Source organism: Colius striatus, chromosome 11 (genome assembly GCF_028858725.1).
Source record: "Colius striatus isolate bColStr4 chromosome 11, bColStr4.1.hap1, whole genome shotgun sequence".
Taxonomy (NCBI): Eukaryota; Metazoa; Chordata; class Aves; order Coliiformes; family Coliidae; genus Colius; species Colius striatus.
This window is the reverse complement of record NC_084769.1, coordinates 18795054-18811096: the sequence shown is the minus strand read 5'-3', so window position 1 is coordinate 18811096 and position 16043 is coordinate 18795054. Positions and strand designations below refer to the sequence as shown.

The following is a 16043-nucleotide window of genomic DNA, read 5'->3' as shown; positions in this document are numbered from 1 at the left end:
GCCCTGAGGCCGAGCGGCTCCCCTCGCCGCCCCCGCGGAGAAGCTCCCCTTGCCCCGCACGACTGCTCCGCTGCCGGGCCGGGCCCGGCACTCGCACCGCGGGCGCCGAGCGGGGCTAAGCACCGCCCCTCGACCCTCGCCCGTTCCCTCCTCCCGCCCTCCCTCCTTTCCTCCCTCCCTCTCTCCGGCAGCCCTGCCCCGCCGCCTGGCACCGCCGCCGCGCCGGCCCCGAGCGCTCCCCGCGCCGCCGCTCCGTCAGCCGGCCCGCTGCCGCTCGGCCCCGGCCGTGGCCGGGCGGGGACTTGGCAGCAACTCCCCGGGAAAGAGCGAGAGTGCCTGCCCCCGCTGCCTCCGCTCCGCTGTGGCTTTTGGGTGGAGGAGGAGGAGGAGGGTCTGGGCTCGGCCGAGGAGCAGCAGCCGCCGGAGAGAAGAGACAGGAGGGAGAGAGAGACGGAGAGGCGACTGGAGCCCCCCAAAGTGCCCCCCCATCCCTGCACTGCAGGCTACATTTCCAGCTTCATGGGAAAAGTGTGGAAACAGCAGATGTACCCCCAGTACACCACCTACTACTACCCCCAGTATCTGCAGGCGAAGGTAGGGTACGGCACGCCGGGCGGCGCGGCGGGTCGGAGCTGGCCTCGCTCCAGGGCGGCTGCTCTGGGCCGAGCCCGGAGGAGGGCTCAGCGGCGCGGGGCACGGCCCGGGGGAGGCGGTTAGACAGCACCGGGCGACGGAGACAGGAAAGAACCCCCAGCCCGCCCCCGCCCCGGGAACCTCCGGACGGCCCGCGGCCGCCGTGCTCCCACCCTTTCCCCTCGCTCCTGACTGTGCCGTGTGTGACCTGTCTCTTTCCCTCTCGCTGGCGGTCCCTCCTCTTCCCCAGGGCTCTCGGCGTGTCTCCTTCCTAACCGCGTCTTCGGCCATCCCGCTGCAAAGCGGAGCAGTGTGGAGCCCGCGGGGCCCCACTGCCCTCGCTTAGCGCAGTCTCCTCCAGCGCCGGGAAGCGACCCAAACTTTAGCCGGCAGGCCCCAAACGGAGGCTGTCCGCTCTCGGTAGCCACACTTTCAGCTGGGGCGGGGGTGCTTTGACATGCTGGGGGGGGATATTGCTATGATGGGGATGGCCGTAATTCCACTTAAACGCGAACTCGAAGGTAGTGTGGAGGTCTGTGGAGTTGGACCTTTGTGAGCTGCCACCTCGCAGTTACACACTGGATTAAAAATGCATGAAGGGTGTAGCTCCTGATGGTCAATATTGTGCACATTGTGTAGCTGTTGCAGGAAAATTGATGTTAGTACTTTTTGTGGTGGTGGTGGTTCTCCACCGTCGTTTTTTTTTACCCCCCTTTCTCCTTCAAGTCTGTAAGGGCAGCCAGCCCCACTGCTCTAGAAGCATCATGCTGCAAACTGGCAGATGCAGAGGTGGTTGCATCAGCTGTCTGGAACATTTAGCATAAGCCTCTCCAACCACCAGTGTCACTCCTCACAAATCAAAACAGACCCATATGAGGCTTCAATGTGTGAACTTTTTTTTTAGAGGTTATAACTGAGGTGTGGTAAGGTTTTTTGTGATGGGCTGGCTTTTTCTTTTTTTTTTTTTGCTATTGAATTGTCCTGTCTATGTGGCAATGACATGACAAGAATTCCCTTCTCTTTATCTGCACACTTGATAGGCTCTTCTTTTGATGATGTTCTGTGTTACTATATTGTGAAACGTAATTTATACAGCTTGGCTGAAAAATAAATTTGGTTTGATGGTCATGAGACGTCTTACAAGTCAGCAAGGAGGAGGCTTTGAAATGTGCTTTCATATGTACAGAAACTGATAGAAATATGATGAAGGTCTTTAGCTGATTGGAAATGACTAATCTCTTAAATGTGGAAAAACATCAGGCTAAATAGTATATTCTGCTGCTGCAGAGTAATCACTCTAGTACTGTTTAGATATATATATTTTAATGCATTATATCTAAGAAAGGTAGAGTGCCTGAAGGGCAGCCTTTTGCATCACTTAGCTGTATGACTATATAAATATTCTCAAATGAAGAAATGTCTTTGCTCAGAAACTTTTACCTTGCTGATATTGTGTGGCAACAGTAAGTTACAAACCAATTACATAACACAACATATATAAAATAACGTCACTTAGCTTTTTTGACCTGTAAATAATTGAAGAGGATGATAAACTGTAATAGCTTACTGTAGTTATTAGAATGTGATCCTAGAAATCCATGATCCTCTGAGAAAGCTTTTGAAAATGTTTCCTGTACAGATAATTTAATATTGATTTGTATTACAGTCAATGACATCTTCAAAATATCTTGCAGTCTTTGCTATAAAATTATACAGCCTCAAATTACATTACTCTGAGAACACACAGCCGTTTGACCTACACACATGAAATCAAATATCTGTGATCCAGTGCAAGTTTCCTGTTTTCAGAGGTCTTGATTTTATTTAAAAAAAAAAAAGTAGAAAAAAGAGAAATGGTGTCTCTTTGGTGGAGGTAAAAGGACCAGTAACTCTAAGTTTCAATATTCAAGTGTGCAGAATTCAGCAGTGTAAGCAGTCTTCTCACTGTGGATCCTCTCTGAACATGTAGAAAAAAAACAATTGAATTTGTAGTTTTCAGCTGTTCTATTCTTTGTGTCCTAAAACAAACTGTTGAGTAGTACCTGAACTACTGCAGTAATTCTGGAGAAATCCTTGGGGTTTTCTATTAAAGACAAATTTTAATAGAATTGAATTGCCTTTGCTGATGGGTAATAGTACACAGTTACACTGAGACTTGAAACTAGAAGTTTTGCTTCCCATCTTATCCTTTTAAAAGTTACAATGGAAAATCTACTGACTAATAAACTGCACATTGATAAATAGATGACAGGAACTGCTTGAAGAGGGATTTTTCTGTACAAAGCTCAAAAATACCCATTAGAAATTGCATACATTTGTAATGGTTCTTCAGGTTAAAATGTTGGTGTAGTTGGCTCTTTTAATTGCTACAAAATATGTTTTAGATTTTAAAAACAGATTTTGCATTGGTCTGTTATGATCTTCCCAATCTTATTCATGAAGGATTCAAGCTGGTTCAGTTATATATTCTGGGAGGAAATATAAACATTTGCTGTGATTCAGCACCTCCCTCCCCCTAATCTCAGGGAGTTCAGCATCAAAAGAGATCAGTGATACCATGGACTTAAATGAAATTAACAAAATAAACATTGGAAGAAGGTGTAAGGCTTTTAATGTGAAAAATCATTATGCCTGTGAAAGCAGTTTGAAATGGTTTCAAGTTGAAGCTTGTAAAACCTTCTGCATTTTTGAGTGCCACAATTTTTACTCTGGCAAATGATGCATTTGACATACCCATTACGTTTTTGTGTTTTATAATGAGTGTGTGGTTTAGGATATTTCCTATATTGCAGCATTGTATGGTGTGTCAGAGAGCATAAAAAATGAGGTTCCATGGATGTTTCTAAAGGTTTAGGTGTTTTCTTTAACAATATTTCTGTAACATTGCTTTTCAAGTTTTAACTCAACTGTACTTCATTTCCTTACTTAATATTTTATTTGTCACAAAGAGATTCTGTATTTCAACATTTTAGAAAACGATGTTAACTAACGTTGTATATGTTTTACTAATACTTCAATGCCTCTCAGACCAGGAGTAAAATCTGACTGTTCTAGACAAAGTATTGTACCGTTTAACCAAACAGAGAACACACAAACAAATATAATTGTATATATACATCTCTAGGCCATCTATCTGTTTGCTTTGATAAAGTAAGAAATCAGAGTGAATTTCAGTTTTCCTTTAGCTAAATATCAAATGGAGTTCAGGGACACAATACAGAATGATTTACAAATAAATTGTGATATCTAGATGCATTACTGTTTTTTCCTTGGACAATAATGCAATATTATGTCTAATTTTGCTACTAAGTTTCTGTATAATAAAGTTCTTTGTATAAGAGAGAGTTAGTAGAAAATGGCAACATTTCCTGTAGATAGCATGGTTTAAAGTGAAGGCATTTAATAGTTATAGATAACATTTATGTGATACTTGAATTCTCTTTCTTTTGCATGGTATTAGGTCACAGCAACCCAGAAGAAATTAAATCTTGTGACTCTTGCTAAATTACCTTAGAGTGGGCTGCCAACTGTATAGTTTGGTAGATGCAAAATTAGTGCCCTGGCAGCTATGAAATGAACTAATATTTCTAGAAGTTTGTGTAGGTTTGTAGGCAGGATTGTGGATTGATGTAAACTTGTAGTGAGCAGGCAGATTCTGCCATGTCAAAAACTTATTTTCAGGCTGTTGACAGCGAACTTTCAAATGAGGACATTTAATTTTTATCCAAACCTGTTGATGGCAGAGTAAATAGGAAATCAGTTAACAGGAAACTTACTGCAGTGTTAAACAAAGCAGATGTGAAAGTTTCTTATTGTGAGACACTAGGCAATACACAATTTGGTGTCAGTGTATGAAGTTAATAGTCTGATGTATAAACTCATGGCTTAGATGCTTCTAAAGCAGAACTGATAGGATCCTCTAATGGTTTGCTGCTAATGAATACCTTTACTCATCACATTGTGTGCCAAGCACAGATCTATTACCCTTTAAAAAGTTTTACTACCTTATGAGCTGATTTTAATCAGCATAGATGATTAGTACTTCTAATCAGTTTAGTCAGATTTATTCCATATGCACTGTGACTGAAAAATCTGTACATAGTAAAAGACAAGTTTACAGTAACACAGAGTATGCATGTTGTTATAAGGTTGGATAGAAACAATTTGCCTACTTCTTATTGTGCAAAGTTATATTAATTATCCATAATTGTGATCTCTCTGGTTCTTGATTTAGCTTAGAAATCCATTAAAAATATTAATAAAAAGCACAGATTAGCTGCAGGCAATTACCTGATCCTCAGCGTCTTGAATGTGTTCTCTCCCATTCCAACCAGGCTGGGATTTTATTGTGCAACTATGCCAAGAATTCCTTCAAAAAGTGTACCACGTTGGGGAAAGGCAAGATGTGTAGAATTGAACAATTTTAAGAAAAACTTGAAAATGCTTTATAAAATAATCTCAGGGGATATAAATACAGAAAAGTGAAATGTTCTTTAGAGCATTTTATCTTCTTTCAAACATCCCAGTCCAAAACTAGGAGTGTCTGTTTGCATCCAGCCATCAGACAGGCCAGTGACTTTTTGTCATTGGTCACAGTGATTATTCTATGTAATTGTTCCAGCTACCTTATTTTGTGTGGGGCATCTCTCTCCTTGTCCCAGTTACAGCTACTTTTAACTTATGAAGTTTAGTTCAAGTGGCTTGCTATGAACTGGAAATACATTTTAGAAATGGATTGAACAACATTCATACAAAGCTCTGCAAATGTTCATCCTTCTTGCCTTGAATTACTCCAGTTTTGAATTATTTTGTATCAGGGCCTCTCTTAAGAAGTAATGTCAGAGTAGCCCTGTGAGTAGATATGCATTAGAAACAGTATGTAACCAGATAGATCGTTAATAGTAGTGACTTCAGAAAGGTTTAAACCTAAATATTCTATATTGGGAGCACTGCATTGTTTGAGGGAGTAAAGAAGGACATATCTTAATGTTTCTTGTTACTGTGATGTACAGTAACACACTACCTAAATAACTCTGATAAAGATAAAACGTAGAAACACTTGACAACGTCACCATTTTGAAGACTTCAAACTGAAGTCAATGTGAGGTTTGCTTTTGATTTCAAATGAGCAACATTTTATTTACTAGAAACTTGATTCATGCTTGGCATGCTTAATTTGGGGATATTAATAATCTTCAGAGGAACAAAAGTTAGGCAGCACAACATACAGATTGTGTGGTGGGGGCTGGAATCAAGGAGAAGTAACAATGTCATCCATAATACGTGCCAATTTTGTTTTTTTTCTAGGGAATCTTTTAAAATAAAAAGTTTTTTAAAAGCAACAATATTCTTTCCTTAATCCAGCCTCCTTAGAGAGATGGATGGTGTAAATATACATGCAGTAGAGACTGAATTTGCAAATGACAAAGTAAAAAATATTTCCCTTACATCATTAATGGTAGAAAAGACAGCCCTGTAGTATCTAGAAGTTTGAGACTGAACTCATTCCTAGAGTACACTGTGCTTGGGGCTTAATTTGATACTGCGTGATTGGCCTCATTTAACAAATGTCAACAAAATCCTGGTCCCTCTCCTTGATTGAGTAATAACTTTATTGCTGACATGTGAGTCAGATCCTGAGTCTTATAGTCTTATGGGCCTGACGTTTACAGAAAAGTGATAAACCAAGGTATGACTTGAAAAGGACTGAAAAATTTATTCAGTGCTTTTTTCCTTTTGTGTTTGATTGTTAACCCCACCAGGCACAAAATTGTATCCATGAAGTTGATATCCAGTAGGTAGGCAACAGCTGTAAGAATGACACCATATGTCTGATACGTGCTAGTTTATTATACATGCTAGTTTATTTTCTAGCTTTACCTTCAACACAGAATCCCAAGGTAGTCATGAAAGGTGTGCAATAAGTTTGTGGGGGGAGAAGTTAACTTTCTTTCAATAAAATAGTTCTTTCAAGTTTGTTTTCTTTCACAACTCAACTGTTACTCTTGGTAATGACTGTAGTTTTTTCTCATTACTTTTAAACCAGAGTTGAACGTGCTGTTTAGATTCTTAACCTTATTTGTAAAGGGAACCCTATACTTCAAAATACTTTGCTTCTAATTTCAGCATAAAGCTTTAGACTGTAGTCTTAAGGATGAAATTTCCTGAGAGTAAATTTCTAAGCTTCCACTTAGTGTTGAAGAGCAAAGGAAAAATAGGCAAAATTACCGAATTTTTCCAGTGGAGAATAATACAATGTAGTAAAGCATTGTTTTCTAAATCTATGTTTTCCTACAAAAATAAATTTCAGAAACATGCCTATTTAGGATATACGTGAAAAAAACACCTCAGACACAACATTTAAGATGCTTTAAAGTTCAAGCAGGAGTTTAAACTGTCAATGTTGATAGCAATTGCATCATTCTTACTCAGAAAGATACCTGATACTACTAATTCAGTGTCCCCAATGAAGGACACTTGTTTCTGATAGCAATAAAGAAGTTTGAACAAAAACTTGGCAATAAACTGGAAAATATGGGTTGGTACAGTTACATATTTCAATTTCTTCCAAGTATTCATAATCAAGAGTGAATAACAATGGTTTAAAAAATAGATTGTCTTTCATGAAATTATGTTTTTAGTTTTAGAAACAGTCCCTTGAAGATATATGCTCAGATTTAGCTAGAAATATGCCACAAATTATATACTCATTTTTGTTCTGTTGTTTAGATGTTCAATGGCCGGTGAAAAGAAGCAATCTGCTTCTACTGAAATATCACCTGCTTTAAAGAAGTGAAAAATTTTGGGTAAACATGGTGATAAAAATCTGTTCTATCTGAGATTAATTTGTTTCAGTCAAAACACAGACACACAACAGATTCAGGTAATATTTACTGTGACTAATAGGTGATAATTATTATCTGATTTCATGCCTTTTCTTGGTCTCCCTCAGCTGAAAATACTGAGATCTGCATTTAAACGTAATTTCATTAAGTTCTAAGCTTAATTACATTATTTCAGAATTGAGGAAGACAAAGAGCTTGGACGAGGGTATAATCAGGTACCATGGTTCCCTTGTTTCGTGGTAGCTTTTGAAGCCACTGTGCTCTGTTCATGGTCTGAAATGGTAAGAATACATTTACTCTGAATTGCTCTGACTTAATGAAAATATTTCAAAATACATTTAAACTTCTGAAATCTCAGTGTACATGTAAGGCCTGTGAAAAGTGCCTCAGAATCATCCCAAATCCCAATTTGCCAATGCAAAATGCAACTCAAAATGTTCTGTGTGACTCTTAAGCATTGAAAGTATTGATCTGTAGAGAGGAAGGGCAAATGGGCTTCACTTTGTTGATTTTACTACAGGTTAAGAACTGAATTCCCTTGCTTGTCTCTTGGCAACACACACTGACACAATTTCCATAGCAGTTTATAGGCTGTAGTAGTATCTGTGACCTCTTCTATCCCTCAGGCCATAGCTACATAATCACCTTAATTTTACATAACTATGCACAGCAGCCAAAAAGGGCAGTCTTGTCTTTCCCCATTGCCCCCAGCAACTCATTCCTGTCCTTTCCCCGGTGCTGGCACTAGTATTCGTATGATCAGTCAGTGAGCTGGATCAAGAAACCAGTCTGGCTGAAAAGTAAACCAAAAAACCCCAACTGTAATATATTTTTACAGTGGAGCAACTAATGAGATACTTATGGAGTTTTAAGATTTGCATAGCTACGAGTGAAGTTGTTGCCAAGAAAAGTACACTGTCTTGGGCTTCTCTTCTGTACAGCAAAATGCTGGTGCTTTACTTTCCTAAATAAGAGTTCTTCCATGTCCTTGGCCAAAAGGGCAAAAGATCCAAGCCAAAGGAAGACACAACAGAGCTCTCAGGTTACCAGGATCTGTTGTGTATATATGCAGATAACTGCTAGCATAATTTTACTATGATTTTTTTTTCTCTTTTAATGTTTTAAATTATGTTATATGTTGATGCACTAAATGTTAAAAACCTATTTGAGTCTGTCTTTAATTCTTAGGACCAATGAGTGTGGAAGAAAGTGTGAAATGAGTTGCTGAAAGAGCTTAAGTTGGGTATAGGCCTGGGAGGGAAGAAAGAATCAAGCATAAATGGGACTTCCAGAGGCCTTGTAGCATAGTGTTACATCTAACTTTCCATTTTCAGCACAGTGCAACATTTATATTTTATTTCATTCTGGGGAAAGTGGGGAGAAGGCTGGCACTTCAAATTAGCAGCAGCTGCAGAATTAAGACAAGGGTGTTAGTGACTCATTTGGAAAAGTACTAGCTAAAACATTCTGTCTCCTAGAAAAAAAAAACCAAAACAAAACATTTAAGAAGGGTTTAAGATATAAACTTTCAATTTTGTGAGTAGTGCCTGTGACCTTCTAGTTTCCTTAGGATAGTTTTTCTAATTAGTGACCATTTGCTTTTGACAACTGCATATTAAAGTGAGGATTATACATGGATATAGTGTGGAGGGGGAAACATCTCTGTTAACAGGGTCAAAGACTTCCGAATGCCTCTTGCTTCTTTTGATCCAGTCAATCAGACAAAAATTCAGTTTCTTATTGTTCCAGGGAGAAGGAAAAAATGGTGATACTTAGTTGTTCCTTTGATGTAGCTGAATTGTTGACACAGAGTAGTCAAACTTCACTTTCCCTGAATATAGGGATCTTGAATAATAGAAGCAGTTTCTTTGTTCTTGGTCCCAAATTCCTGTCCCTAATTCACCGTTTTTTCTGTTCAGGACTTTTTACAGGACCATCTACTTAGTGCTTATGGTCAGGTTGCTCTCTATTCTTTCTGTATCTGTATTTGGGTGAGGTTTTTTTCCCCCCTTCTGATGAATATTTATATTTTCTCTGGTTTATCCCAGAGTCCTATAACAGGCTTTATTTAGCCTCGAGAAGGCTAATGGAAGACCTAGTTGCTGTCTGAGTCTATCAAATGAGAATGTACAGACAAAGTGGAGCCACTCACTTCTTGGAGGTTAGGATAGGATCACAGGGTAATTCAGGTTGGAAGGGACTTCAGGAGCTCTATAATCTAACTTTCTGCTCAGAGCAGGGTCATCTAGAAGATCAGACCAGATTGCTCAGGGCCTTATCCAGTCTGGTCTTGAAAGCCTCCAAGGATGGACATGCACAGCCTCTCTGAACAACCTGTTCCAATGCTGGCTGTCCTCATGGTGAGATTTTTTTTTTTTTTCATATTTCCAGTCTGAACTCTTCTTGTGTCACCTCATGCTCATTGACTCATCCTCACACCGTGCACTATTGTAAGAACCTGTCTTCTTCTCCTTGATAACCTCCTTGGAGATTTGCATTCTACACACGGAAAGCTGCCATTAACTTCCACCAAAGCCTTCTCTTCTCCAGACTGAACAAGCCACCTCCTTTGGCTTTTCACAGAGTATGGGCTCCCAGCTATCTTGACCCCCTTTCACTGAAGTTGCTCCAACTTGTCAATTTGTTTCTTTTACTGGAGGCCCAAAGCTGCATGTAATATTCTAGATGCAGTCTAGCAAATGGGGCGATGGTCACTTCTCTTACCTGAATGCATCCCAGGAGACATACCTTATTGCCAGAGCATGCTGCTTGGCTTGTTGTCTGCCCTAGTCCTTCCCTCCCTGCTCCCCAAGTCTCTTCCAGCAGAGCTTCTCTCTAGCCAGTTAGTTCCCAGCCTATATCATAACAAGGGACTCTTCCTTCCCAGTTGCAGAACTTTGCACTTCTCCAACATAAACACACCAGTTCCAAGGCAGACATTTCTCCACTGAGCACTGGCCTCCAGGTAGTGTATAACCTTGTTAACTGTGATTCTCTGAAACTAACCACCCTGTTATTCCAATCCAGTTGTCCCCTCATCCAGACTATGTCTTTACCTTGGGCCCAAGAATATAGTGGGACGTAATATCAAAGTCTTTGCTAAAATCAGTGAGAATGACAGTCACTGCTTTCCCTTGTCTACAGATATAGTACTTTTATTATAGAAGGGAATAGGCAACAGGATGCAACACAACAAACACGAGTTGTGAAATGTAATTCAATATGAAGGGTTTTTTTTTTTCTCACCACAAGGGTGGCCAAGCGCCTGAATAGGTGCCAAGGGAGGTTCTGGAATCTCTTGGGAGACTGTAAGAACCCAACTGGACAAGATCCTGAGCAACCTGATCTTGTTGAACATGTTATTCACGGGAAGTTGGAGCAGCTGACCTCCAGATATCCTTTCCAAAGTAGTGTGTGATACTTTAAGGTAGACACTGGTAACTATCATCAGTATAAGACACTCTGAAGTAACTGTTACTGTTCCTTCTATGTTTCAACATTGTAAACTTGATACAGTATTTGTAAAGTTATAGAGGGAGTTCTTTTTGTTTAACAGAACATGCATTCTGGAGATATGCAAATGATATTTCAATAATCTCTTCATCGTGCAAATTCCCATATCTCATTTTTGCAAATATCTTATTTAAGATGCTTAAAATTTAAGGTTTTAGGTTTGTCTATTTGTTTTTCTCCTGGCAGAACATTATAGTGCTGCAAAACTAAGCTGTAAATTGTGACAGACGTGTATGTTCTTTTACCAAACTTCTTTAGACTGACATTTCTTGTTCCTGCGTAAAATCTGAATTTGTCAATATGTTTTTGTCTTGGACACAGGCTAAAAATTAAATAAACCACTAATTAATACCAAATTAAATCTTGTTTCTTTCCAAGCAGAGGAAGGCAATGTTCTGACTTTCTAGTAAAAAAAAACAAAATGGGAAGAATTAGCATGTTGCTGTTGGTCTTCACTGACAGTTCTGCTGTATCTCAAGTGACTTCTCCAAATTACAGTAAGTTCACCAGCTGTAGAAGCTATGGATATGTGAAGGGCTTTCAAACCCACCCACCCAGCTTCTTTAGCCTGCTCTGTTTTTATTAGCACTTCTTTCCACCATCTTTTGTATACTCGCTCCCCCCTATTTTCTAAGGATTTTCAATAGCAGGTATAATAATAGGAAGCTCTCATGGTCCCAGACCCTGAAGTTAATCTTTAAGATGCTGCTTCTATTAGATCTTAATTAAAAAAAAAAAATACAATTAAAAAAAATCACAGCTATAGTTGTCAGGCAGATTGATGATGAGAAAAACATGTAAAACCCATCAAAATGTCTGTTCATTTTTACCCTGCTGACTAAATAATGTGATCATGGTGGTTTGTTAATTTTGAAAATCAGGTTTCTTGTTAGGTGCCAGAATCTATATTTAAGGACCTAAGAGAGGACTAAGTTGGCCTTAAGATGACTTCCTCATGGCCAGAAAGTTGCAGAGACAGCAGTATTATCGCCCCAAGTCATCATCACAGAAAAGAAATTACCTAATTAAAATATTTTTAAACAAATAATCTTCTTTATAATGGAGTGTTTACCTTAACGATGATTTGGTATCTGAACATAAATAAAAGTGAAGATTTTTATAAAAGTAGGAATTATGAAGAAATTGAGATACTTGTGCACTGGGAATGTTTCTGCTCTTCCTTTAAAGGCTATTCTTGGGCTTTTATTTAGTTGAGGGCCTAGGACTAGGGAGGAGTGTTATCCAGCATGTAACACTTACATTCTAAATAGCCATGTGTCTTTCTGGGAGAAATAGCAAAAAACTGTGGTAAAAATGAAAGATGAATGACAGTAGTTTACTTTGCTGTATTGCCCCCAAAAGAGGCAGAAATGCAACTATGAATATTTTATATCTCCTACCACTTTCTTTTAAAACTGAAAGTGGAATTTCATGTCAGATGAATAATTGAGCAATGAACAAATGAATAATAAATAGTTTTCTGTTGTTTTTCCTCATATGAAATATAAAGGGTCATTTTCCATGCTTACTTACACTCTATTCAGCTCTGTCAAGGTTAGTATAAATGATTCCTCTTTTGCTGATATTTATATGAAGTTTCGAAATGCATACATGCTGAACAACAGAACTCCTGGCATTTCTGCAGCACAGCTTTTTAAGAGTAGGGATTTATCTGAGCATTTTCTTCCAAAATGTATTTTGTCTTTTTCATTGACGGGAAAGTGGGTTGACCTCAGCCAGTTACTTCTGTCATCCAGCGAGGATGCTGTGGATCCCTGTGCTCTGCTGGTGGTCACTAATATTATATATACACATTTAAAAAATGTTTTGAATATGAAGTTCAGTTTAGATTTACCTAACAATTGTTAGAAAATATTCACTGTTGATTCAATTTCCTTGACTGACTAGTTATTGTTATTCTTGGATTCTTCACAGTGTTGTGTCTACTCTGTAGGGTAGCTTGTGCTTCAAGTAACTTAGATATTGGGCAATCTGGTGAAGTAAGTATGTGTGTGTATTATAAAATATTCTGGGTTGCTGTGGGTATAATGAAGACATTCATGTGCAAAATGGGCACTAGTTGTGACATTTTTACATAAATTAAGATCTTCATCCTTCTCTTGAAACTGATATTGAGCTCCATGTGTTCTCTAATTTAAATGCCCATCAAATCTAGTCTTTGCAGAAAAATCCTGCACCAGAGTCTTACTTTTATCTTAAGAAATAATAAATATTATAGCATTAGTTTTCATATTTATTTCATTACACCATCCTCTTTCCAATGTAAATGAGCTGTGAAATCTCCAGACCATACCAGACTATTACTCATAGCAGCCTAAAACTTTAAGGCAGAATTCAGGAGACCCTTTGGAGACTGTGGTAAGAAAGGTCACTAGTATCAAGGGTTGTATAGAAGTCTGAGCAGTTTTGACTTGCCTAATTACTGGAGCATCTCAGGAGACTGAGATGAAATTTCTGGGAGAAGAAAGCTGAAAGCCGTGTCTGGGAGTGACAAATATTTCACAGTTTTAGTGGGAATCTTTTCATAATTGATAGGAAGAAAATCTGGAAAAGAGGAAAGCGTGTCGCAAGATACCAATCAGTAACAACAAAGTCGTCTGGTTTCTGTAGTTTTATGGGTTCACTGAAGTGAGAAACACCTTTGGAAAAACTACCTGTGTGGTCGGCAGGTCAAGGGAGATTCTCGTTCCCTTCTACTCTGCCCTAAGGCCAGATTTTGAGTGCTATGCCCCCTTCTGGGCTCCCCAGCTCAACAGAGATAGGGAACTTCTAGAAAGAGTCCAGCGGAGGGCTACCCAGATGATTGGAGGACTGGAGCATCTCTTTTATGAGGAAAGGCTGATATATGTGGGGCTGTTTAGCTTGGAGAAGACTGAGAGAGAACCTTATAACCTTATAAATGCTTAGAAATACCTAAAGGGTGGGTGTCGAGACAATGGAGTGAACAGGGCAGAGGTAATGGCCACAAGCTGGAACACAGGGAATTGCACTTGAACATGAGGAGAAACTTCTTTCCTGTGAGGATGAGAGAGCCCTGGCACAGACTGCCCGGGGAGAGTGTGGAGTCTCTTTCTCTGGAGGTTTTCACAACCCACCTGTACACACTTGTGCAACCTGATCGAAGTGAATCTGCTTTAGCAGTGGGGTTGGACTGGATGATCTCTAGAGGTCCCTTCCAACCCTGACCATTCTGTGATTAGTCCTCACTCCCACACTGAGACTTAGAGCAGCTGGTGTTAGGAACAGTAGATTTGCACAGAAGGGAGGAGGTTCCATGGGACAGATACACTTTGTTTTCATTGCCCTCTCAGCATTGAGCTTATGTCTAAAGGTGGGTTAAAAAGGCTCTTGAAAACTGGCCATATACTCGTCTCTTGAGCCTTGTGTTGTCACTTGAGATTGAAAAGGTAAGTGAAAAATACAAATCTGGACAGAGGCAAAAAAGAGGAAAACTGCTGTAGAGAACAGATAAGGGAAAAGAATAGAAGAGAAAAGAGCAGAGAGGAAAAAAAGCATGGTTCAGTGGAGAGACTGTGGCATATGTGCCAGAGCATGGCACAAGAAGGCTCCTCCAGCTGCCAGGCCATCCGTGGGGGGTTGCATCTCCAACAAAAGAAGACTGAAGGCAGTATTCTGCAAGACCTCAGATTAGGGACTGCTAAAGTTCAGAAAGAATTAAAGGTTATTTTTACAAAAACAATAGGGAGTTTTGGGGAACAGACAGGGAAGACCTCTGGGAAAGGCTTTGTTTTATATAGATTATGAGAGGACAAAAGGTGCTTGTGGGGCAAATTTGGCAGTTATCTTTGCCTCTTAGCTGGGGCAGCAGTGATATTGTAGATAAAGTGACAGAGGTAAACTCCTCAGAATTGAAGACTTTGACATTCCTTTTTATTTCTTGTAGATCATACATCTGTTTTCTTATTGCACTGAAACTAGAGTAAGTGTAAGGACATCCTGAATACACTCAAATGACGTGATGTTGCTGTTCTTTTTGAAATTTTATATGTTCAGAAATTCTCTAATCCCGCTAGGTCTATCATGAATCTGAATTCAAGAAAATATACAGTGTAGCAAAGACTAAATGGACTTTAATAGACAGAATATCACTACATTGTATCACACACTACTCCTGACAAAAGTGGCTAAGAGGGGAAAAAAAATCAGAAAGCATTCATCTCAATATAAAATAATTAGAAAAGTATGCATGGAAAATAGACTTCAGTTGAAATTTTACAGTATATTAGCCAGAGTGAAACTTGAATTTATGGCACTGTATTTTCATGTATTTAAACTTTACACATACAGAGATGTGCTTTCTTATATTGAAGTTTTAGCTGTTCATTTGTGCTGTTTGTACTATGCCAGAACACTGATATGTCTAAGCACACTGTTCTGCTCAGATGTCAGGTCAGAGGCTAAGATCCATCCTAGATCTGGTGTTTACACTAGAATAGCATTCCAGCCTGCTTTGGTGAGTGGAGAGATGGATCTTCTGCTTAGAGTAAAACACTTGGAGGGAAAAGCAGGACCAAAGCAGGTTTCAAGTGCTGAAGTCATCACCAGAGATTAGTATTTTCAGTTCTTATAACCAAGATAGAATGATTTGTATATCTTAATTCATATTTTTTGTGATGTGGCCAGAATCACTCTCAACTGTGCTGTGGCCTTTGGAGGTAGAGATCATGACACTACAAAGGAGTAATACAGAGCTTGTATTTTCCTATCACGATCTCGCTCTGTGGAGCAACACAGTGCAAAAGAAGCCTTTAGTTTTATGGAGAAGTATTGACAATAAATAGTGATTTTGCACGTTGAGTATGCATCCTGAAGACAACTACTTCTGACCAAGAGAAGATCCTTTTTCAGGTTTCATGTCTTTTTTTGTAGTGTTTGGTTTTTCTTTTTTGTTGTTGTAATCATTGGTTGTTATAGGTTAGCCCTCAAAAAATGATAAAATCTTAGAAGCATAGTTTCAATCTTGCATCTCTCATGCAGTAATCCTCTAAGAATGGTATTTGGCTTCTAGTT

General features: G+C 39.5%; 1 protein-coding gene across 2 annotated transcripts in view; it reads left to right on the top strand.

Annotated features, from left to right (window-relative positions):
- The first annotated feature begins 257 nt into the window (after positions 1–257).
- The window catches only part of RBMS1 (RNA binding motif single stranded interacting protein 1), a 148563-nt gene continuing 132777 nt past the window's right edge, over positions 258–16043 (top strand). For both annotated transcript variants that reach the window (XM_062004677.1, XM_062004676.1), the window contains exon 1: positions 258–594. In XM_062004677.1, the coding sequence (XP_061860661.1) occupies positions 520–594 (75 nt within the window). In that variant the 5' untranslated portion in view covers positions 258–519. The remainder of the gene's footprint in view (positions 595–16043) is intronic.